The sequence below is a fragment of the Hippocampus guttulatus genome, chromosome 3 (genome assembly GCF_054856545.1).
Source record: "Hippocampus guttulatus isolate MCC_2025c chromosome 3, RoL_Hgut_1.0, whole genome shotgun sequence".
Lineage (NCBI taxonomy): Eukaryota > Metazoa > Chordata > Actinopteri > Syngnathiformes > Syngnathidae > Hippocampus > Hippocampus guttulatus.
The window spans coordinates 20,389,509-20,414,384 of record NC_141263.1 but is presented as its reverse complement, the minus strand read 5'-3'; the positions used below and the strand labels follow the sequence as shown (position 1 = coordinate 20,414,384).

Sequence of the window (24,876 nt, the reverse complement as noted above, 5' to 3'; positions counted from 1 at the left end):
TGTTGCAGATACCAAGTGACGGGATCCTGACTGAACCTTCTGGAGACCAAGAAGGGAGTGAGAGATCCGCTTCATCCTTACAACAGGTTACTACGTCTTATCATTATATACCAGTTTTGAGTTTACAGCTTTCTTTGACAAACGCAGGAGAAGTTATAAATCAGAAACGTGGCCTCTCCATGATTTCAGTCGTCATGTCCTCATATTTCTTTAGACCTGAAAAACCTGAGTGTGTTTCAGGTGACATGACTTTTGTCTTAACCTAACTCTGGAGAGGTTGTGTTTGAATGTCCCCATATTGCTGTTCCACAGAGCTGAACAGTGTTAACTTTCTATAGTGTGGTACATTAATCCCAAACTCTCCTGTGAGCAATGTTCAATGAGAAATAATGTTTATTCATTTCTTAACTGGTCAGAATGAAGAATGCTGAATATTTTGACACCGTAATGTTGTTATGTTGCAGATACCAAGTGACGGGATCTAACTGAACCTTCTGAAGACCAAGAAGGGAGTGAGAGATCCACTTCATCCTTACAACAGGTTACTACGTTTTATCATTATATACGAGTTTTGAGTTTACAGCTTTCTTTGACAAACGCAGGAGAAGTTATAAATCAGAAACATGGACTCTCCATGATTTCAGTCGTCATGTCCTCATATTTCTTTAGACCTGAAAAACCTGAGTGTGTTTCAGGTGACATGACTTTTGTCTTAACCTAACTCTGGAGAGCCTGTGTTCGAATGTCCCCATATTGCTGTTCCACAGAACTGAACGGTGTTAACTTTCTACAGTGTGGTATATTAATCCCAAACCCTCCTGTGAGCGATGTTCAATGAGAAATAATGTTTATTCATCTCTTAATTGGTCAGAATGAAGAATGCTGAATATTTTGACACCGTAATGTTGTTATGTTGCAGACACCAAGTGACGGGTACCTGACTGAACCTTCTGGAGACCAAGAATGGAATGAGAGATCCACTTCATCCTTACAACAGGTTACTACGTCTTATCATTATATACCAGTTTTGAGTTTACAGCTTTCTTTGACAAACACAGGAGAAGTTATAAATCAGAAACGTGGACTCTCCATGATTTCAGTCGTCATGTCCTCATATTTCTTTAGACCTGAAAAACCTGAGTGTGTTTCAGGTGACATGACTTTTGTCTTAACCTAACTCTGTAGAGCCTGTGTTCGAATGTCCCCATATTGCTGTTACACAGAGCTGAACAGTTTTAACTTTCTATAGTGTGGTATATTAATCCCAAACTCTCCTGTGAGCGATGTTCAATGAAAAACAATGTTTATTCATTTATTAACTAATTAGGATGAATAAATTTGAATATTTCTGACACTGCACTGTTGCTATGTTGCAGACACCAGGTATTCGGATCCTGATGAAACCTTCTGAAGATCAAGAAAGGAGTGGAAGATTCATTTCATCCTTACAACAGGTTTTATTTATCAAATCGTTTCATGATAAAACATTGCGTTTTATCAATATATACCAGTTTTGAGTTTACAGCTTTCTTTGACAAACACAGGAGAAGTTATAAATCAGAAACATGGACTCTCCATGATTTCAGTCGTCATGTCCTCATATTTCTTTAGACCTGAAAAACCTGAGTGTGTTTCAGGTGACATGACTTTTGTCTTAACCTAACTCTGGAGAGGCTGTGTCTGAATGTCCCCATATTGCTGTTCCACAGAGCTGAACAGAGTTAAACTTTCTATAGTGTGGTACGTTATTCCCAAACTCTCCTGTGAGCAATGTTCAATGAGAAATAATGTTTCTTCATTTATTAACTGGTCAGAACGAAGAATGCTGAATATTTTGATGTTGTTTAAATATCATTTTTAAAACATCTAACATTCTGCGTTTACCCTGAAACAAAAGCATTTTGTCCTGTCTGTTTTTTTTTAACCCAACCAGATGAAGTAACCACGAGCGATGACGATTTGAGCAAAGAAACCAATGCTGACCTTAATCAAGAAAAAGCGATTCTCACTTACACAGAAAATGGTAATGTCCTCAAGTTATGACATAAGACAGAGTAAATTGGTGCCTGATAATCTCAGTCTTTATGCACAACTATGTATGAATTAGAAACAATTTACTACAGTATTTGAAAATGGTGTTGAAAGATGCAAAATGTGCAGGTTGAAAACACATTAGGCCTCGACAGCCGAAAGAAAATTGAGAAATTAGGAGACGATTTGGCACATATAAGAAAGCAATGGTGAAAAGCCACATTCAACTATTTTTGTGTAATTTTTCAAAGGCTCAAGCTCTGACACTTCTGGGAACCCAAGCCATGCATATGCGCCATCTACATCGGACAACATGGAAGGCACTTCTGCTTCAACCACCTTTGACAACACTGACGACAGTTTTGTCGCAACCCTGGAAAACATTTCTGCTCCAACCCAGTTAGAGAACGTGGACGACACTTCCTTCTCAATCACACGGGACAACAAAAACACCAGTTAAAGTTAAACAAAAATGGCAAAAATTAACATATCTTAATTGAAGCTGAAGTACTTTTGATGAACAAAAAGTCAAAGTGCTCCAATGAAAAGCAAGGTTAAAGAGCATTTTTTTCAAAATTCTCATTATTTCCTGGAATATCTTATTTTGCATTTTTAACATTTGCAATGCCATTTTTAATAAATAATGCCTTCTTTTACAGGTGGGAATAAGAGACGTACGTGGACAGATGATGAAGTGAAGGCTGTTGAGAGACATATGTTTGATTTCATAACAAGCCATAACGTTCCAGGTAAAACGAGCTGTGAGTCCTGTCTCCACGCAGAGCTAGTAGCTCTGAAAGACAGAGACTGGGTGTCCATCAAAAACTACATCCACAACAGGATAACTGCATTAAAAAGGGAAATGAATAGATAGTCCATTGAAATGCGAGCACGCCTGGGTACATTTCAGTTCAAGTTAACGATAGCAATAGCAATGGTGCATTTAGGGTGGGATGGTCAATTACGGATTTCATATTTGTTGTTGAATACTGTTTCACATTTATTGTTTCATGAGCTTCAAGAGCAAATTGGAAAATCCTTGGAGATGTACGAACATGTAAGGTATACTGTATATCAGGCATGTCCCGATCTGGGCCGGGAGGGCAACTGTCGTGCCTGTTTTCCAGCTCTCGCAGCTGCATCACACCTGATTCAGATGATCAGTTCAACAGTCAGCTCTGATGCAGCATTAGAACATCCTGGGAGAGCTGGAAAACAAAAAGACAGCGGCCCTCGAGGACCGACTTTGGACACCCCTGCTGTATATAAACGTACGTACAATATACAAACTTCTCACAAAAGATAGGCTTATTAGGTTTGAGGTGATATTTCAGAAAAACCCTAAAACATTTGAATTCATCCTATTTCAAGAATTTCAATACTTTTTGAAAAGTTGCTTTTGTCTAACAGGTAGCTAAAGAAGAAGTTGCTACACACATGGCACAATATATGGCCACATTTATTAAAAATTCTTCATCACAGTATTCACATTTTGACATAATCTTCTTCAGTTCAAACAACCCTCATCTATTGCACTGCCTTGTGTCATGGAGAGGAGGTGGCATGTTTTCTGTGTTCATAATTTCATATTTGTCAGCAATTAAAAAATAAGAAAGTGGACTGACCACATATTTAACTGTCTCTTCTTCTTCACAGCTTAGTTTTACTGTCTTGTATTATTACCATGAATATCAACGACTGTTTGGCACATTCGCCTCATAGTTCAGCAATTGATAGTTTGAATCTGGGCTTCCTTCCTTTGTAGAGTTCTCCCCGTGCCCGAGCATGACAATTGGACACATGTGCCTAACATATACTGTTGGTATGTAACAGGAGTCAATCTAAAAATTACACACTTTACTCTTAGCTGGTCTTCATAAGTCATATATACTTGAAAATGATGTGTATCGAGGGGGCTCAAAATTCACAAAAACATGAAATGGCAGTGTGTTTGAGGTGACTGTCTCCATAATACACAAAAACCAGTCAATGTCCTCATATGTAGTAGTTTTGTCATAAATCAAAAAAAAATTACGTCCTAGCCAAAATCTGAATAGATGGGTGTCTTCCTGATTTTTTTTCATGGTTACCATATTTTTTTGGAGCCTGTAGGACCACGGGAAAGGCATGTACCCATATGTCGGGTGAACAAACGGACGTCCTGAAAATGCACCAAAACACGTATGTGTGTGTGTGTGTGTGTGAGGACATCGTATAGCCTTTCTGTGGATTACCGGGCCTCTTCATCAGGAAGTGACGGCAGGGGGTCAGGCCTCATTTAATCAAGGGAAAAATTCCATCTCCCATTAACGTAATTAATCCAACACCAGAGCGAGAGAGAGAGAGAGAGAGAGAGAGAGAGCTGGAGAAAGATTCAGGACATCAGTGTATGTGTGTGTGCGTGTGTGGAGAATGTGTTTGCAAAGTAAATTAGTAGTTTTGTAGAATGCACTGTAGGAGGGATGTATCCACAAGTCAGTCTCGGTAGAATTCACAGTGTTGCAATAATATAATGATGCAGCGATAGTGTTTCACGGTATCCGTGTAACTGAAGAACAGAAGATATGGACAAACTGTCTATTTTTAACATTAAATGTGACCAAAAAAATCAAGGAAGGTTAATTTTGAATACAAAACTGTTCTCTTGAGTATTTCTCTAACAACATTTTGACGAAAGGCAGAAGAACGCCGATTCAAATCGTTTTTTTTTTTTGATGCGGATCGTTCGCCTTCCCTTCTGTCTTGAAACTGCCTATTGCATTCATTTTACTGTCCTTGGAAAGTTTTGGATTCGTGTATGTTTGTACTAGAGCTGTTCCGGTACATGTCGAACCAATATCCAATATCAATAACGTATCGAGACACCCCTAATTTGTACTTCTCAATTCCATTTGATGTGGATACTAATACCGCAATTATGTGGCACGATGCCGTCACTTTGCAGGTAACGTAATGGATATGGTTTGTGAGAAAAGTAATTTACGGTCAATGCATGCTTAGATGTACAGTATTTATTTTAAGACACTGAGGCATTTTAAACTCTTGCCAGCCACTTTAAATGTCTCGGCAGGCCTCACTTGGCCCGTGGTCCTTGAGACAGACACGTGACGTAAGGGAAGGGTAACTAACTGACTGCTTTGCGCTCCAGCCACGGGCCGACTTTGCAGCTCAGCTTCTGGCCAGCAATCGTGATGAAATGATTTTGGATTCTGACAAACCGGTGAACACATTTTGAATTGCCATTGTGTGAACATGAATATCAGTGAAGCATGGAAGCCAAAGTAATAAGCAATGTCTGTAACATTTTTACAGCATCATCATTCAGACCGCTCAAACTGTTGCCATTGTACTTGTCTTCATTTCCTAAGAAGACAAACTGTAGATGAGACACTTTGCAAAAAAGAAGACAAACTAGAGATATTGCCATCCATCTATCCCTCTTCCTCCACTTCTCCGGGGTGGAGTCATGGGGGTGGGGTGGGGAGATAGAAGCTTTAGCATGGAAGCCCGGCCTTCCCTCTCCACAGTCAATTCATCCAGCGGGGGGGAATCCCAAGGCCTTCCCAAGCCAATCAGGAGACAGTCTCTTGAGCATGTCCCGGGTCATCCTCGGGGGCCATCCTCTGGCGGGATGTGTTCGGATTAACACCCCCTACCCCGGTTGGTGTTCAGAAGGCATCCTGATCTGATGCCAGAGCCACCTCAGTTGACTCCTCCCATTGCAGAAGAACAGCAGCACTACGCCAAGCCGCTCATGGATGACCGAGCTTCTCACCCTTCCTATAGATGTTTGCAATTTCCTCAGAAAAAGAACAGATTTAAGCTATTATATGTTCTGACAAATTTATTTTGTTTTATTTTTAAAACGTGTCAAAAAGTCCAAAACCGTGATTTTATTATTTTTTATTATTATTATTATTTTTTTTGGTGGTACCTTTATTGCTGGTATATTATCTCTGTTCATAGATTTTGCTGAGATCATTTGAAATCTGTTGTCAACCAAAACAGCATTATTTCTTGAACCGAGATTTTTTTTTAAATGATTCTGATATCTGCCGGGAAAGAAAAATCTGGGAACGGATTAATCGACCACTTAATTTAAATATGTATACCATGAATGAAAACTTTTTTGTGGGGGTGTCCCTTACTGCTTACAACTACAAAAAAGATGAGTCACAACCGGAACATTTAACTGTTTTACAATATTTTGTCCATTTGTATTTGTTGAGGGCGGCCCGGTAGTCCAGTGGTTTGCACGTTGACTTCACAGTGCAGAGGTACCGGGTTCAATTCCAGCTCCGGCCTCCCTGTGTGGAGTTTGCATGTTCTCCCCGGGCCTGCGTGGGTTTTCTCCGGGTGCTCCGGTTTCCTCCCACGTTCCAAAGACATGCATCGCAGGCTGATTGGACACACCAAATTGTCCCTAGGTGTGGGTGTGTGCGTGCATGGTTGTTCGTCTCTGTGTGCCCTGCGATTGGCTGGCAACCGGTTCAGGGTGTCCCCCGCCGACTGCCCGAAGACGGATGGGATAGGCTCCAGCACCCCCCGCGACCCTAGTGAGGATTAAGCGGTTCGGAAAATGGATGGATGGAGTATTTGTTGAAGTACAACAGAGTGGTTCAAAAAGTTCATAAACATCTCCAAAAGATGCTGAATTTATCTTTAGTTTAGGCCATAGAAGTATGCAGTATATGAGTTGGGCTTCATTTTTATAGACAGGCACTCGTGCGATCAGCGTAAAAATTGGTGCAAATTTTCATGCCAGGGCAAGTCTAGTTTACTCTGTTTGGGAAAACTGCTTGTCACCACTATTACAATAAATCGACAATGGGTCAATATTCAAAGATGGCAGAAATGTCACAATCACAATCTCTCAAAAAGATTCATTCCCCCCTCGCTCAGAATGGACCATAAAATAAAACAGACCATCCGACTTGAGAAGGGAGAGCAACCGATTCATTTATATAGATCAATAAATTTGTTCATTTTTAAGGAATTTGATGCAAGCGCTTGTTCGAAGTTGCGATCATTTAACAGATGTTGGTGCATAATGGATGAAGATGCAGTAAGGGTTGAAAATGCATGGGCTGCGTGCAGCAGTGGATAAACCCAATGACCTGGCTGTTTTCCAAGATAGCAGGTTGAAGCATCGCTGAGTGCGTGCGTGCGTGCGTGCGTGCGTGGGTGCGTGCGTGCGTGTGTGTGTGTGTGTGTGTGTGTGTTTAAGTGGCCTTTTCAAGCAATTCCAGCGCGGTCCATTTTACCTGTCTTAGCCTCACTCTTTATGAAAAACAATCACGTTTTGGCTGCCCGTCACAGATATTGAGTCTTCGGCTCGTTTTTATCTCCCACTTCAGTCATTAGGACCTTTTATCCCAAGATACCACTCCCCCCCACCCCACACCCCTCCTACCTTTTTTTTTGTCTTTCTCTGCCATCGCTGTGTTTTCCACAGAACCAAATTAAGAAGCACTCTCAAAAAGCAGGGGAAATATACCAACTGAACGACGAAGGTCAGATGCTATTTATTCAAAGACAAAGCAGGAAATTATGAAAATGACAAGTGTGTTCACGTTTGGAATCGAATAGATATACCGTAGATAGAAAGAGAAATACCACGGAGGAACATCTCGACTGTGAGGCGTGCTGAGCACTCGTCCACCAAAATGACGATAATCTGGTTCAGATAACATGTGAATACATGTGCAGTACTGTATAACAACAATTATAAATTCATACAATTTACAAGCAATATACTGTCATTCGGTATTGCTTTTATTTGTAACGCAGGATAGAGTGATTAAATAGTGACCGGACTGGGGTGTGGCCTGCCTCTCGCCCAGGGTCAGCTGGGATGAGGTCCAAGAAAAGCAGTTGAGAAAATGGATGGACAGATGGAATGGCGGCGTCGAAAAGCAGTACAGATGTCTGTCCTAATAATAACAATGGAAAGCAGAGCTGAAAATGATCTGCTTTTTGCTTTTTGTGAAAAGACGCCCCTCCCAAGAAAAAGCAGTCGTCGCCCGTGTCAGTGACCCGTCTACAAAGTTAAAGTTGAATAGCTGCTTTGTTGTTTTTATCTGCAGTTAAACTTCTTTTTGTATTACTGTTGACATTTTTTTTATGTTGTTGAAACCCTTTTGCATATGGTCACAAAAATATTATGAGGGTGAAAGGTTGACGGGTTCCGTCACGAGAAAATAGAATTCAATACCAACTCAAAAAGAACTATTAAGGGATAATTCAAAAGTCAAACAATATCGTCAAACAACCACTGGAAAAATGGTTTGCACTTTTGACCAATATCGAACAACATTTTCATCAAATTTGTCGAAGAAGCAAGATATTACTTATGAGAATAAAGTCAAACTAAATCTGAAGAAATTGGTATCAACCGGTATCCCGACTGGTTAGCACGTCGACCTCACAGTGCAGAGGTACCGGGTTCGATTCCAGCTCCGGCCTTCCTGTGTGGAATTTTCATGTTCTCCCCGTGCCTGCGTGGGTTTTCTTCGGGTACTCCGGTTTCCTCCCACATTCCAAAAACATGCATGGCAGACTGATTAAACACTCCAAATTGTCCCTAGGTGTGAGTGTGAGCGTGGATGGTTGTCCGTCTCTGTGTGCCCTGCGATTGGCTGCCAACCAGTTCAGGGTGTCCCCCGCCTACTGCCCGAAGACAGCTGGGATAGGCTCCAGCACGCCCCGGCGACCCTTGTGAGGATAAAGCGGTTCAGAAAAGGGATGGATGGATGGACGGTATCCTGCAACGTTGTATTCCAATTCATTTCAGAGCACCCGTAAACAGGATTAAGATAAAAGATTTCCTCTCTTCATAAGTAATATGCAGAAAATCTCATTTCAGTGTGGCTTGTGAGGCACTCTGTGACTCATATCCCAATACTTCTGGCTCCTGGACTTGCCCGCTCTAAATTTAATGTTCTGCTGCTGACATCCAAATCCTGTCGAAGCGCCAGTGCCCGTTTCATTCCCAAAGCCCCCTCCCGCTCCTCGTCTTCGGTTTCCTCATTCGACTCCACTCTGTCCACGATAACAGCCCACCTGAGAAATGCCCCCCCCCCCTCGATTCATGCGTGCATATACAGTACTATATGTGTGTGTGTGTGTGTGCGTGCTTGAGTGCGCGTGCTACCAGCACTATTGACTCCATCGAAGCCCTGCCTGTGAAATGACTAATTGGCCCGATAGCCATTATGCAATCATCCGATCAGTGAAAGGAAAAATGGTCATGTTTGAGTTAAAATCAAGACTCATCAAATGGCTGCTATGGAGCGTCACGATTGTGCAGCAGCAAGTCATTCCAAGCAATGCATTGCACTTCAAATAACCGTGATCGGCTTGTGGCTTGCACACGCATTGATTACAAATTGTTGTTGTGCCTTTTCCAGGGACCTTCTTGCAGTCCTTGATTGGTGAAAATTGGCTGATATGGTTACATACATTATATATGCTGGCTTTAAGTATAATTCCTTTTTATCAGTTCACTGTTGTCATTATTGTGCCTTTTCTGGAACTTATTTGCTGCCACCTCCGATTCGGTCAAACGGCTAATATACTATATTCATCGTCTTTATTTTCTTCTGGTTGCCCATTAATGAAAATGACCTTACAATTAGGTGTTTTAGCACCACTTTAAAAGTTATTTTTCTACATTCGTAGAACAGATGTATGAGTCCCCCTTTCTCCAGTTCACTATGGTTGTTATTGTGCCTCTTCCAGAAATGACTTCCTTTCGTGGCTTCTGACTGGCTAAATTGGGCTTCCTCTTTGTGGTTACAGCACCACCTTAAGAGTTCATTCAGTCCACATCTATGATAGCATTTTTTTTCCATTGCACAGATAAGCCTGTTTCGGTGGAGCTGAGCTGCGGGGCCGGACCCAGCCATGTAGTGTTGGATCCGGGTTCCCCCCTCAAACTGGACTGTAATCTGGGGGCCAGCGACACGCCACTCAACATCACCTGGCTGCATGAGGGCCAGCCCCTTCCTCCGGAGGGGAGCGACGCGCAGCGGTATCTCGCTGACCGCTCCCTCTTCCTGCTGCTATCCTCCAAGGATGGTACGTCCCCTCAGGCTCTGGAGGGAGGCTACAGCTGTGTGAGCGCCAACGCACATGGAGCCTTGACCAGCCGGACTGTCAATGTGCTGCTGGCAAGTAAGTGGCCGTCCAATGCGCATGTGACGTGCATCATGAACCCGAAAACTATTACTCCGGTAGGGATTGATGATTTAAAAAAAAAAATGTTTTCAGTTGAATTGGTGACCTCCCTCATTGCTCTGAACTCCTATTTCACCACGACTCTGTTCGTTGCTGTCGTTGTTGTTTAATAGATACACAGAGGAATCATATTGATATTGAATTACTTCCCATGGACGACGTCATTATGTGTCTTCCTTTGACTGAATCACTTCAAATGGGATGGGGCATCACTCGCTGCCTGTTTTGTACCCCGTTTCTGCGCTCGTGTTGTATTTTCGATACCACTTTTTCCTGACTTATACGAGTACGAGTATACACTCTTGAGTACTCACCAATACCGATACAGAATTAAGTGTCACCACTAGATCCTTAAATTTCAATTACCGTATTGGCCCAAATATAAGACGGTGTTTTTTGCATTTAAATAAGACTGAAAAAGTGGGCGTCGTCTTATATTCGGGGTCTAGACCTTATACCCATTCACGACGCTAGATGGTGCCAGATATCATTGAAGCGAATACTGAACTTGACTCACCAGGCCAAAGTGAACCGCTGTCACGAAGAATGAAAATAGAAATAGCTGTAGCACGAAGAAGAAAAAAAATAGCGGTAAGAAAGAAAAGAGAAGAAAATAATAGAAGAGATAACATAAAATGGAGAAACACAGCGACAATCTGGAGAAAAGTGGGTCGAAGATTGGCCAGGTTAACCGGCAGCTGAGGAGAAATTATGATGTAATTTACATTTCAAAAACCAGAAGCCATTCATTTACGAATGTGATTGCACTTGAGTTTACATATTTAAATGTTCAGATATTAAGATTTGAATGAGGCAAAATAACATGCTTTTTCTCTCAAATACTGTATATTGTTACAATCAGTTGTTTCAGACGTACTGTAATTATTCTCTGGATAAAAATTAATTTGGTGTTCAAAAAGTCTGTTTTCAAACTTGAGTCTTGAAAAAGAGGGAGTCGTCTTACAATCAGGGCCGTCTTATATTCGGGCCAATACGGTAATACAGTGACAAACAACTATGAACAAAGATCTTTGTGTCTTTCTGTTAACTGGCGACAATGGGGCGCCATCTTTGTTTTGCTTGATGTATCGGTCGCTGGTATTGGCAACCTTTACGTGTGCCCAAAAACTTGAAATAAGGCTAATTATTGGCCCGATACCTTGTAGCGATACTCGCCCAGCACTAGTTTTGTAATGTAATTAAATATGTTTAAACTGTATAGGAGGGGTACAGTCCTAAAAAAACGATGGGATAGGTGAAAGATAGCGACAGTTGTAACCTGGAGAACATGTGACATTTCTGAAGGGAAGAATTGTCACAGGAGCACGGAACAACTTCAACTGTCCCAACTGTGAAAGTTCCACTGCACCGTCATTGCATAAGCGACGCACATCGGACCCTATACGACAACAAAGACTTCAATTGCAACAAGCGCATTCCTTCAAACGCAACAGTCAGGAAGGTTATGAAAAAATGTCCGCAGGTGTTTGTCCCTCGCGGAGGATCTTCGTCTCTTTGTGAGACAAGAGGACAGACAGTCGCTTTTTAATGGCCCCCTTCAAGGAGGGCTTCTTTGTCAGCGGCTCTTAGGAGGTCGTCTTTATTGAGTCGTTAGCTTTGTGTAAAACGAGACCGTGTACTTTGCGGATGCCCGCGCTTTTGTCAGCTGTCACATGCCTATTTATAAGGAGCTCTTGTTGGAGGGACAATAAGGCGGGTGGGGGCGGAGGATAAGGGGCGCGGGGGGGGGGGCTTCGTTGTGTGAATGGAGGGGAGGCGGATGGCGGCGGCAAGTAGTCATGGTGAAGGGAAAGGTTTCCGAGACCATTACGAGTGACCTTCAATCTGTTTGTGTGCGTGCGGTGTTTGAATTAAATCAGTGGTGAAGGCTCTATGGAGGGAGATTTGATCAGCGCATCGAGAGGTCAACGCCAAAGTGCTTTAACATTGACATTGAGAGGATGTTCTCCTCTTTGCTGGGGGAAAAAAAACCCCAGCCCATCTCACATCGCATCTGTGAAAGCGCATTCCCCAAGCCACCTGCTTTTTTTTCCCAGTGGTGCCATGTACAGGAATGTGACCGGCAGTGGAGATTTCAATGGAAAGAACTAAATTGTAAGCAACAACATATGGCCTGCATATTACATTCCATAATGACATCCCTGCAAAAAATACGGCTCTGGAAATGCATCGGCCTATTAAATCTCTTTCCTTATGGCCTGCCAAAATGAATCTACAGTAAGTATGTCTTCATTCTCATCGAAAGTTTATCTTCATAATTGAAAATTGGATGAGCCAGCGAAACAAAACTTATATTGAGGTATTTTTGTCTGCATCACAGTCCCTAGCATGTTCTCCGCATGTGCGAGTAATATGAAATCCTTCCCACATTCCCAAAACATCCATGCTGGATGAACTGAAATCTGACATCTCAACAGATTTCTTTTGATAGCGGCGTGGACACCCGCAGCGGCTCCTCTTGTTTTATGTTGAGAGGGAAGAAATTTCATCTGTGCTGTATGTTATACATACAGCATATTTGACAATAAAGTTGAATCCAATCCAATCCAAACAGATTAATTGATTAAAAACAAAAAACGTTCATGTAATCCGGCCATGAACATGATCATTGAGGGACTGTTGTCTGTTGCTCTGATTAATGGCACAGGTGTGCTCTTTTGGGATTGCAATGCTAAGCGTACTTTCGTCTACGAGCAGGCTAGCCATGATGATTTGTTAAATCACTCAACCAAATATTTTATCAATACCTGTGAGAAAATGCCTTCCTTTAACTCACCCAATAATGTTGGTTTTGTCTCCAGTCTTTATCTTATAATGTGTGACCAAAATCCTCCTCGCTCGTCCGTGTTAGCTTTATGGCTACACCTGTATGTCCCAATACTTTAGTTTTACCAGAGTGATGTTTGATGAGGTTTCACTGTGCAACACTCACCAAAAAAACAAACAGTCCTGAAAGGAGGTCATCGGATGGATGGATGATCTTGCTTGCAGAAATGGAGGTGGCGGGATAATAGCTTCAATCTGATAGCTACGGGGCCAAAGAGTGAAGCAGAGGCTGACACCGACACAGGGAAACTGGGTGAATTCATATTGCACGTATTACGATGATGTCAACCATTAAAAGCATGAAAAGAACACTGTTGATATGACATGTATGGGTGCGAGCTCTGATAGGTCCCCGGTGGACTCGCTCTGTTCCCAAACACATGCATTGCATCATGGGGGGAAAAAAACAACAAAAACTTAAGAGATGATATTGTGTTCTCTCCCTGGTCAGCTGTGCTTCAACTTTACATACACGCGCACGGCGGCCACTTTGGTGCCAATAGAGTTGATGTGTTTACCTGGTGATGTAAGAGATGGAAGTTGAAGCTTAATCATCAGCCCGTCCTGCGAAGCTTGCCAAACAAAAATCAATGTCAGTTTTCTGAAAAGATTTCGAAAAAAAAAAATCTGTGTCCAGTAATTATGAATGATAGTTGCGTAATCGGCAAAGTGTGGCATGTTAAATCAAAAAGTCATGTAATTAATACTGTGAGACCTCTTAGAATGAATATAATTCTTCTCTATCTACCAAAGGAAAGAATGGAATTTGAAAAATAATCCATTCCAGGGTCGTGCTGCTGTCACCCAAAAAGCTTTACGGTAACTTGTCAATAGCATGTGAACATTCTCAAAAATAATGTTGTGTATTCAGGCTGTAAGATTTTAAATCTGTTTTTCAGCACCTATTTTTCAAATAGAACCCCCCAAAAAAGAGACCAGTGCCTAGCATTACACTGGTGACTCTTGACAAAAGAGGATACATAGCAAATGAGTATATTGAAGATTTTTATTGGTACTTCATTGAGTGCCCTATCTCTCCAGTATCACTTTTTCGAACGTAGCATTTTTGTTAAAAAAGAAAGTTGCCTCTGATCCAAAGCCAAAGAAAAACACATTAGCCTCTGCACACACTCAGCGGAGGTCTCGAGAGGATTAATGAGGCTGTGCACAAATTGCTGTGGAGTCACTCGATCTCTCAATAACTCCAAAGGAATGAGAACTAAAACTTAGGTCAATCATTGTACATAAACGGACACTTGATCTCGATTTTTTCTGAAAAATTATAGTAAAAGTTGGCTGAACTATGTTTTTTTTAGTTTTTCGGGGAAACCCAAAATATGTAAATACTTTTTGTACATGATACTTGGGAGAGCAGGCTTAAAACTACTGTCCAGGTGTCAGAATACATTGGAATTTTTCTCCTCTCCATTTCCAAAAGGCCCACAGGCCAAATAGTCCTGTTCCCCAGTCAAAAAAAAGCCTTCTGGAAGGGGCAAAGATAAAAGCACCTTTGACCCGAACATCATGCTCGCTGCTGCCCCCTGGTGCTCAGCATTATTTAGCAGGAAGCGTTCCCCCCTGCGTGTGAAAGTGGGAAGCTGTGAACACTGGAGCCCTGCCAGCAAATTCCGACTAAAGAGACAAAGTAATCCCGCCACACTAGATTAAATCCCAGTGCTTTGTCCCAATCGTGATGTTTAACTCCACTTAGTTGGTGCAGAAGAAACTTTTCCTCCAGCACAATGTGGCCAGTCGCTATTTGGTAAAAACCAAAGTGCCTTATTAAAAAAAAGAATTATGTTTCAGAGGCATATGTCCAAAAGTCAATGATCCCTGTGTGCACGATTAACTTTCGGATGTATTCAGATCTGGTGTTATGTCCCGTGTGGAGAGGAGCTAATTGGAATAAGGTTCAAGTTATGAATGACTTGATACATTAAGCATACATTGTGATTTACTGAGCTCGGGAAGTCTCAGTATCTGTTTTGAACTCACTCAAGGTACAAGTGGATGCCGCAAGTGCCTTTCCCACCCTGATCAGACTGCCTTTATGAAAAGTGCGCTGCGTATATTGGCACTGTCGGGAAGGGATTTGAGATAATTGCACTGTGTCACCGAGCGAGCGACCGACAAGGCAGAAGTGCACGAATGGTAGCGCGGCACGCGTGTAACCGCCATGTTCTCCTTCCGCAGGTCTGTCCTCCTTCCGTCAGGAGCCTTCACCTCAGACGGTACCCGCTGGGGGGGCTGCTCGCTTCGAGTGCCAGATCGATGGCGTGCCCACACCTGTAATTACTTGGGAAAAGGACAAAGTCGCTGTCCCCCAGGACCCAAGGTGACTCGGCTTCAATTGCTTTTATGCCTCTTATTTGTAGTATGTTCTTCTCGTGTTATTGTTTTTTTCATTTGCTCAAGTTTCCAGACTTGCCGCAATGCTTGCGGAATACCTGAGTAGAGGAGTGGGTGAACCATAATCCCCAAAACGTAATGCATGGGTCCTTTAGATTTTTCGCGTCATATTATCATGTCCACCCAATTTTGCGGTAAGAGATGATATGGTGTTAGGATCCATTTTTTTTCCCCAACATTCGATGGGGTGCCATTGAGTAACCCTGAAAATTTACCAGGGAACATGCACCTGGTGCTGAGGCTCACCAATTTATTTGGGGGAAGCCGGGGGGGAGGGCAAGAACAAATGTCTTTGGAGGTAAAACACGGCTACAAATATCCGTCGGGTTATAAAACGGCGAGACCGATGGTATTCACCGGCTCGTCCGTGTTTGTGGGATTTGCTGCTGATTTGTGTCACAGAAGCACAATTGATTCATCAATAAATAGCCTGAGTCTAGACTGCAAATGGTCCACTTTTATTAACAGGCGTGCGCGTGAATGTCATCCCACGGACTGATCGCAGTCAGACGATTCCAAGCGATGCATGTTGGTCACTTGGCTAAAACTCCATTAACATTCCTTGTTTCATTTTTTTTTGTTCCTGTTAATTAATGACAAAATCGTAATACATCACATTTTCTATGAAATGTCTTCAAGAGGGTTCTGATAGAATTCATTACCACAATGCGGGGTACAATAAAGTCAACTCTGCCTGTGCTATGACCTTGGTTATCAAGCTAATTCACTTAAGTGGTTTTTACTGTTTGTCGAATACAATGAGCATAATAAGGTGCGCTGAATACGATGGGCTTGTGTAATATATCTTTTTTTTTTCTTTACTGACAGTTTCTTTTCCTTTTTAATGGATTTTCAAGGTGATAAATTCTGCAAAGAAACTTTTTGGATAGGCTCGTTGCTTAAATAGCGGCCCCTTTTCACATGGGCACTTTATCCTGTTATAAAGACAACAAACGGGTTCATTCAGAGTTGGATTTTTTTTTCCAGAGCCGTACTGAACATATTATATAATGGACAGGAAGTTGTCATGCTCTAGCCACGCTTAGAAATAGATTTGATCACTTGTACAGTCGTACCTCAACTTATGAAATTGATTGGTTCTGGTAGAAAGTTCTTAACTCGAAAATATTTTAAGTTGAGACGTGTTTTCGATGTAAATGCCCTAATCCGTTCCAAGCCCCCCTCCCTCCCAAAAAATTCAGAATTTCTGAAGCATATAAATGTATCAAATTAAGTCACAAATACGTGTTACAATGAGATTGTTGCACGATAATGAGAGTTGTGCATAATGTAAAAAAACAAAGAATAAAGAATAAAAATGATGGTCATTTAACTTTTAACTCTGTCCTCATTGCTTTTACCCTCTTTAGTTCATGTTCTCTCTCAGAAGTGTTTTTTTGCCTGGTGTTTTGTAGAACTGATCCAAGGACGTTTGCTTTTGTCGGCGTTTAACAGTACTTCGAAAATGTCCAAGGCAAACATCGGCATCGTGAGCGATCGCCCGACTGGTGAACATTCTTTCTGGGTGATTCACATTTACGTCTAACTATATGAATGTCTCATGGCTCGAGGTTCGAATGACGAGAGAAACATTTCCATCCATCTACTCAGACTCGTACGGTAGAGGTCCCTCGTAGCCAATGGGATGCCAGAATGATGCTCGCCAATAGCCAATGGCAGAGCAGCTATGAGTATGTTGCGTTCAGGAAACTCGGAGCTGCGAGGAGCAGCCCATACTGTATTTTTACCTTTCATAGCTAGAAATGTCTTTCGTAACAAGAGGCAATATTTTCCTTTTGAGGCGTTTCGTAACTTGAAAATTTCGTATGAAGAGACGTTCGTAAGTAGAGTTACCATTGTATTCCCTTCCTGCAGTTAATGTGAATCAACATAATTTCAGTTGTGCGATTCCAAAAGTGACTTTCATGTATTATATAGATTCAAAATACACAGAGAGCATTAGCACTCTCTCAGATAAGTGTCGGGTCGCAACTGCATGTTTAAATGAGTTCACTGTGAAGTATTCAGGGCAATAGCTACATATTTGCGGAGGCGTTGTTGTGATGTTGTTTATTTCCCGTGTTGTTTGTGTCCCGGGGAGCTTCATGACTTAGTCGTTGGCGCCCGGTCTGCCTGGGCTATTTGGTGGTTGTTTCCAGCTCTCTCGCACCCGGCTCGTCACTAATGGCTGGCGTAGCCCCGTGTGACCTGCGAGCAGCTTGATGCTTACGAGGGCCCGTGGGTGAGATGAGGCTCGGACACCTCGGCCGTTGCTAATGGCCTGTCAACATGAGCTGGCTTTTTGTCTTCCCTCGCTGCTGCTATGATGGGTCTTTTTTTTTGTTTTGGTTTTTTTTTTTGTTACTCCTCATAGGCTTGTTGTTTTTTTCATTTTTTGTCTATATCTTGTCCATCTCCTGGTTCTATTTCACGGTACAGTATACCTAGTTCGAGTGAACCTCTACCGATTCACAACTGACCATTCACCTCCACCTTCCTAGGTGAAGAGGAAAGTAATAATTTTTATTTTTATGGTTGCAAGGTGGTGTCCTCGCACATCCTTGGTGCATTTTGTTTTTGTAAGTTCTTTATTTTTAAAGGTAATATTGAAATATGATTTTCAAATGATGTTAAACTATTTTGGGAAATCGCAACGGTTCATCATTCACGCCCCAGCATTTTTTTAATGGGTTTTCACAAGAGGGTTTGGAAAATTTTCCAGGGCCAAAATAACATTTGCGATCATTTTTGGGGATAAGTCATGTAAGTGTTGTGTGGAAAATATGAAGCAGACGTAAAGCATGAACGAAACAGCCGCAGTTGAGTGAAGCATCCATCAGCGCACTCAACAACTCTCCACCTTATGTGTCACTTTTCGAGCAAATTTCAGCCTGGAGTGACAGATAAACTGCTTGAAGCAAGTGTGCTGTGCCTCTAATTTGGAGAACTCGCCAGTGAGTCGTATTGTTTCCTCAAAGTAATTTTACACTGGAGAGTCACATTTCGTGACTGAAAGTGAGAACAGGTGTTCAAGAATACTTACTTTAGTTTAAGTGTATTTTAAGAAGTTGAACTTTGTTTAATGGGTCATTCTAGCGATCATATCCCACACATTAAACATTGCTAGTCCGTTTTTTGTGATTGTTTTAATGATAACATTTAATGAACCTTTTTGCCCAATTAAATACCGCTGACCTTTATTCGCAGCAACATGGTTATCATTGTCCATTCGTGCAAGTCCTGCATCCAGAATTGCAGCTTTAATTTCCATCTTCATGTTTTCATCGAGTTTTCATATTCTAGTCACAACGCTCATGTTGTGACTGCAGTCAATGGTCTCCCGCTTTAACAAGGAGGATCAACGCCTTGAGAGGACACAGTCGGAATCCCGCAGACTCGACTCGGCTGTGTCGACTCCCTGCGTCTTGTTTGTATTCGGCTTCTGACTCCCGTCTCCCTTTTTCTTTCTCATCTTCTCTCTGTGTGAAGCAGGTTCATTTCCCTTCCAATTGGCGTGCTCCAGATTCTGGAGGTGACCAGAGAGGATGAGGGCGCCTACCGCTGTGTTGCATCCAACTCTGCCCGGAGGGACATCAGTCACGAGGCGCGGCTCACTGTCACTGCAGGTCGGTCTCAGGTTTCTTTGAGAACATTTTTAACTGTGGTGGACACAGTCCTTCACTTCAGCCCTGTGAAATGTATGTGTGGGTCACAATACTCTGTCGAGAGACCGCATAAAGTTTTTTAAAGAGCAATACATTTTTAAAGTACCCCTCTCGCATGCTCGAACACATTTAAACGCATTCAAGTGTTTATTTTATGAAAACACTTGAACGCACGCAGGCATTAATTGTTTGGGAAATTCTTTACTATGCGTAAGTACGATTAGAGAATAAAAATACGAGATACAGCACAGAACAATATACCGTTGGATTACTGTACCTCTAGATGAAGTTTTCAATTTTTGGTTTTATCTTGAAAAAAAAATCACACAATATGGAGATGAGATGATTCAAGTGGGACACTTTATGCCAAAACACATATTTGTTTTCTGCATAAACATGAACTTTTACCCATTTTTAATGTTAACTACGGTAATTTCACATCTTCATTGATTCGATTTGAGATGTTTGTGCACTTGATGCCACCCGTATAATTCAATGGGCTTAACAAACTTCATCTTATTTATCCCCAGTTTTTAGAATTTTGATCACCATTGTGGTTTCTCACTCAAATATACTTGTTAAAGACACACAGACAGCATACAAAAAAACTCCAACAACAACAAAAACAGAGACATCAAATTCATGCGGAGAATCTGCCTTTTATTTTAAATCAACCAACCGGCTGGAATGTAATACCTCCCTCTGCACAGCATGAAGTCTTTGGTCAATCGCGGGAGGTTGTGGAATGGTTTTGACAAAAAGACTTTATTCATGCCATCATCACTGTGCTTCAAACGTTTGCCCGATCTGGAGCTGCGGATTCAAATTACCGAGGTTCCTTTATGCCCAGTAGGAAGCCCGCTGAGCTTCCGCTCTCAACCAGTTCTTGATTTACAGATAACAGCGCAAAAGTACAAATGCAAATCCGCAGCGCTACTAATTTTCACATGGAGCGGCAGTATTCATGATGTAGCCAATATGAAAGTTGCTATTTTACTCCGCAATCTTCACCGCATGATTGCCGCTCTAAGTCTTCTCATGAATAAAACGTATCTTCCTCAGAGGGCTTCGTACAGGACACAGTGGTTCTCCCGCAATGGTTCTCTGATTTTGAATGCTTCATTCAGCGCGGTTTGGTTTTTAGCAGTTTCGACACGGCGCAGAGCTGAACTGCGGAAAGTGGGCAATCCTGCTGAAAGGAGACATTGGTCTTAATTTCCTCAGAAGTGTTTTTACCATTTAACAGGTGATATTTCGAATTCAGATATTTGTGTTAGTTGCCATGGCGTTTACTGTATATCTTATGAAAATAACCTGCTCCCTTTGAATTTCTCCTCGTTGACACCGGTTGATGGTTTCAAGGTGGCTTCGAAATAACTGTGCTCTGGATAATTGTGTCGAACACAGTGGCACCACATAACGGGGTAGGACTAGATAAGTTTTTTACTTCTTCCTACTCCCTTGAACATAATAACTGTGTTGAATGAAGATTGATTTCTTTCTTTTTACTTTTTTTATCTACCTTATTTTCTGTCAAATTATTACTGTATATATGTTTTATGTTCAACAAACAAACAAACAAACAAACTTGACATATGAACAACTCCATGAAGGGGCAACTGAAACCTTGGAAATTCTTGCTGCGTCGAAACCCCCTTTGATTCCTGAAAAACGACATTCCGATCAATGTCCTCGAGCCTCTCAGAGCGCTCTCCATCTTCCTCATGTCCGAAATCCTTTAACTCATCTTAAATCTTTATTTGCTATACATGGTAAATTACAGACCTGTAATCAATAGTATGTGTTTTCAATACTGTACAGTATTTAGTATAGCATAAAAAAAAGTCCCAGAATAAAAACGATTGGGATGAACTGCAGATTTCCGCAACAGATGTGCAGACAAGTTCCAGAAATAAAAAAAATAATAAGAAAAAAGAAATAAATTGGAGAATAGGGGTCACACAGTAATTGAACTCGACAAAGAACCGTTATACGTCATCTTTCTTAAGCTTTCAGTCAAAGGCTGAAACGTGAACAAAGAAGGAAAGAGCGAAAGAACAATAATGACAAAGAAATGAAGCAGTTTCAAGAGAGCCTTTGCACTCCTGTGATCATCTGTTGTCCAGGTTCTGCAGGAGCCCTGAACAGAGTTCTGATCGTAGCACCGCCGCAGAATGCAACGGTGCTGCTCGGCCGTCCAGCCGTGATGGAGTGCATGGCGCAGGGCCAGCCCAAGCCACTGGTGTCCTGGAGCAGACTAGGTAATCCCCCCCCCCCCCACACACACACTTCCCTCACCATGCCTAAACACAATTTTCTTACTTCATCCCCTTCTGCTGTCTTCTTTTAACGTGTCGATGACTCACGTGTTGTCAGTCTTCCTAAGTCTTCCTAACTGCCTTTGCTCACCTGCAGTTGGAAGAGTCTCGCGAACAATAGACATCGCCGCTATTGTTCCATTGTTCTGTTATGCGGTGCTTTCCATTAGGTGATTTGTCATGTCGAGTTCATGCATGCTTTCACAGAGCGCACACACACACACACACTTTTTTTTTTTACCAAATTAATTTTATGTTAGGCAGTTCTTTGAGATTGTACAGTCTGCTAACATGAAGTCAAATCCAAAGTTCCATTAAAAATTTTACAGAAAATAATAGTGGCCAATTTTGATTGACAACAGACAAATTAAGTGTACTTCATATCATGGCCAAATCCAGGACGCAGGTTCACCACCGTTTTATTTGTATTTCAAAACACTTGAATTACGACAAATGTCTTCCACGATCGAGGGCAACGTCAACCTTGTACAGAACTGCACGTGGAATTTTAACATTTTAGCATTTGCTGTCATACAAATGTAACATTAAGGTAACCAATGTTAATTCATATAAACAATATGACTCTCTTTGTCCGAGCTTGAATGACACTGTGGTTTATTTATTCATTTGTTTATTTTGACATTTTCACTATTCCAAATTGCTATAGAAGTGTAAAAAGAAGTCAACCGCTCTTCAGGATAATATGTGAACTGCGCTACCTGATTTTAAATGAGTCTTTTTTTTTCTCACCTTCTTTCCCCTCTGTCAGAAGTGTTGCAAAAATGTAAAACATGAATGAGGTGAAGGCACATTGCATGACAATGAGGCAAAAAAGTGTCTCAAAAAGAAACGTTGTGAGGTGCACGAAGCATATTTTGCATGACTGCAGCTGAATCGTCAATGATTTTTTCCCTCACCGAACGGAGCACAGATTTGCATCCGAGCATGATTAAAAACTAAAAATCCCTCTTTCTGAGTGCCGCGTCTTTGAAAAATCTCAACATAATACCAGCATTTCGTCACACACTGTTTATTGTTCCACATTGATCAGATGGGAAGCCCATTTCCACAGACGTGGTTGTCCTCGCTACGAACCTGCTCATCAGAAACACGAGGCGCCACCACGGGGGCATCTATGTCTGCAGGGCCAACAAGCCTCGCACCAGAGAGTTCGTTACCGCCGCTGCTGAGCTGCATGTGCCTGGTAAGTTACGCTTGGCTCTTGGGTTGACATACCCTCAAGTCAGCAAATAATTGTACAGAACATGGTTGTTGTTGTCAGTTGTATTCGTCTAGGGAGCGAAGCAAGGGGAAAAAAATAGCAAAAGTACTGCCCGGTAAAAGCGCCGTATTCCTCTTTGGAGTGACGAAGAGGAGGAAATTTGCCTAAGCAGCACTAGAATATAAGGGACAAGTCCAATACGTAAATGCTTTAAATGTGCCTAGGTTAGCCCACCACTGGCATTAAAATAATGCAATTCAGTTTTCTTTAAATCTGCTGGTAAACCTAATTTCACTTAAGCACACGTCAAATGAAGCTCCAAAACAAATCTTTTGGGAACACCTTGAACATTCATAAGGTGGCTGTAAATCCCAGTGGCAATTTTGCATGAAGAAATATCAAATGTGGCACCAACAAATATTACTTCGGAATCATTATAGAAATGACATTTTAGCATTAGAGCAGACAACATCGGAGCATTTTCTTGGTTTTATCACAGGATTGTCACTTTTCCACTTAACCCGTGTATGGCAGCCCGGAGTGTTATGAGACCCTAAGGGCAGCAAATAATGGAACAGAACATTTCCTATTATGCCAACAGTTCTCTCAGGAGTGCATATAGAAAGAAAAATGGCCATGGACTGCTTTTGTGTATGTTGAAACCAATTCCAGCAACACAATAGGCCACAACATTGACTAGCCCCTAGAAGAGACACGCTATAGTTCCAATATTGAGACTTTCTTATTCAATATTGAGACTTTTTTATTCCTTAAGGATGGCCTCACTTCAATTAATCAGAATCAGAAGTTAAGTTAAGTTAATGAAATCTGAAAACGGGACGATTCAAGCAAATTTAGGCCCTTGGTTTGTTTTTGTTGGGCAGCAGCTTAAAAAACATAAACATGATATTTTTTGCCATGTTACCAACCAAATAATTAGACATATACCAATGGCTGCTTGAATGAGAAACTAGCAATCGTTATTAATGCTTGTTCATTTTGCAGTTAAATCACTACTCTGTATTAAATATAAAATACAGTGGAACCTAGAGTTATGAACGGCAGATTTCTGCTCTTAATGAATAGACGACACAGACAAACCCCTACTCACTCCACCTGACCATTGCCCATGTTTCAAAGTCTGCCTCTCTCACCAGCCCCTCCAGTCATTCTCCAGCCCCCAGAGACGGTGTCTCTCTCCCGAGGAAACACGGCCAGGTTTGTGTGTAACAGCTCAGGGGAGCCCACCCCGGTGTTGCACTGGTTGAAGAACGGCAAGCCAATCCGCTCCTTGCGTCGTACCAAAACCCAAAACCCTGGCGTCCTTCTCATCAACCAGCTAGCCCTGGAGGACGCTGGCTACTACCAGTGCATCGCCGACAACGGCCTGGGCACCGCCTGCGCCACCGCCAAACTCACTGTCATTGTGAGGGAGGGCCTCCCTAGCCAGCCTCGACGTCTCTCGGTCGCCCCTTACTCCAGCACCACTGCTCTCCTCACGTGGGACAAACCAGAGTACAACTCAGACCGAATCATTGGCTACTCGGTGCACTGCCAGCGGGCTGCAGGTGAGCATGCACACATACAGTACACAATAGTGGGCATATATATATAAATATACAGGTATATATATACATATATATATATATATACAGTATATATAAGTCATTTAATTGTATAACCTATTGGTTGATTATGTCTCACATAAACTATATTTCAAATAAAATGCAAACGTATGCAATTATTTGCGTACAGACAGGGCATTCAATATTGTATAATGAAATTAGTCTTACTTCATTTATCACAAGGCAGCACGTTCTTCTCTTTCTGGCCTTCCTATGTGGAGTTTTCAAGTTCTTCCCGTGACTGCGTGGGTTTTCTGCGGGTACTCCGGTTTCCTCCCACATTCCAAAAACACACATGCTTGGTTTATTGGGCACTCTAAATTGTCCCTAGGTGTGATTTCGAGCGTGAATGGTTGTTTGTCTGTGTGTGCCCTGCGATTGGCCGGCAACCGGTTCAGGGTGTACCCCGCGTACTGCCCGAAGACAGCTGGGGTAGGCTCCAGTCACCCTCGTGAGGAAAAGCGGCTCAGATAATGGATTGATGGATGGATGGGTCATTAATAATTCATTTGAAATGATAC

The 24,876-nt window shown here is 42.0% G+C and overlaps 1 protein-coding gene and 1 long non-coding RNA gene across 5 annotated transcripts in view; both read left to right on the top strand.

Annotated features, from left to right (window-relative positions):
- The window catches only part of igdcc4 (immunoglobulin superfamily, DCC subclass, member 4), a 67,882-nt gene that overhangs the window by 26,312 nt on the left and 16,694 nt on the right, over positions 1-24,876 (top strand). Inside the window, exons 2-7 of one of the 2 annotated variants that reach the window (XM_086107457.1) lie at positions 9,892-10,206; positions 15,310-15,451; positions 19,018-19,151; positions 21,317-21,451; positions 22,560-22,712; positions 23,888-24,298. In XM_086107457.1, the coding sequence (XP_085963583.1) occupies positions 9,892-10,206; positions 15,310-15,451; positions 19,018-19,151; positions 21,317-21,451; positions 22,560-22,712; positions 23,888-24,298 (1,290 nt within the window). Of the gene's footprint in view, positions 1-9,891; positions 10,207-15,309; positions 15,452-19,014; positions 19,152-21,316; positions 21,452-22,559; positions 22,713-23,887; positions 24,299-24,876 lie in introns of both variants that reach the window. The other variant, XM_086107456.1, reaches the window with a different exon arrangement.
- On the top strand, positions 917-3,662 carry LOC147207816 (uncharacterized). Of its 3 annotated transcripts, none has more exons than XR_015100554.1 (5): positions 917-997; positions 1,377-1,454; positions 1,934-2,023; positions 2,283-2,584; positions 2,691-3,662. It is a non-coding gene; the product is annotated as an uncharacterized LOC147207816 (long non-coding RNA). The 3 variants fall into 3 exon arrangements; XR_015100555.1 differs by having other exon boundaries at positions 2,283-3,088; positions 3,159-3,662; XR_015100553.1 differs by having other exon boundaries at positions 2,283-3,662.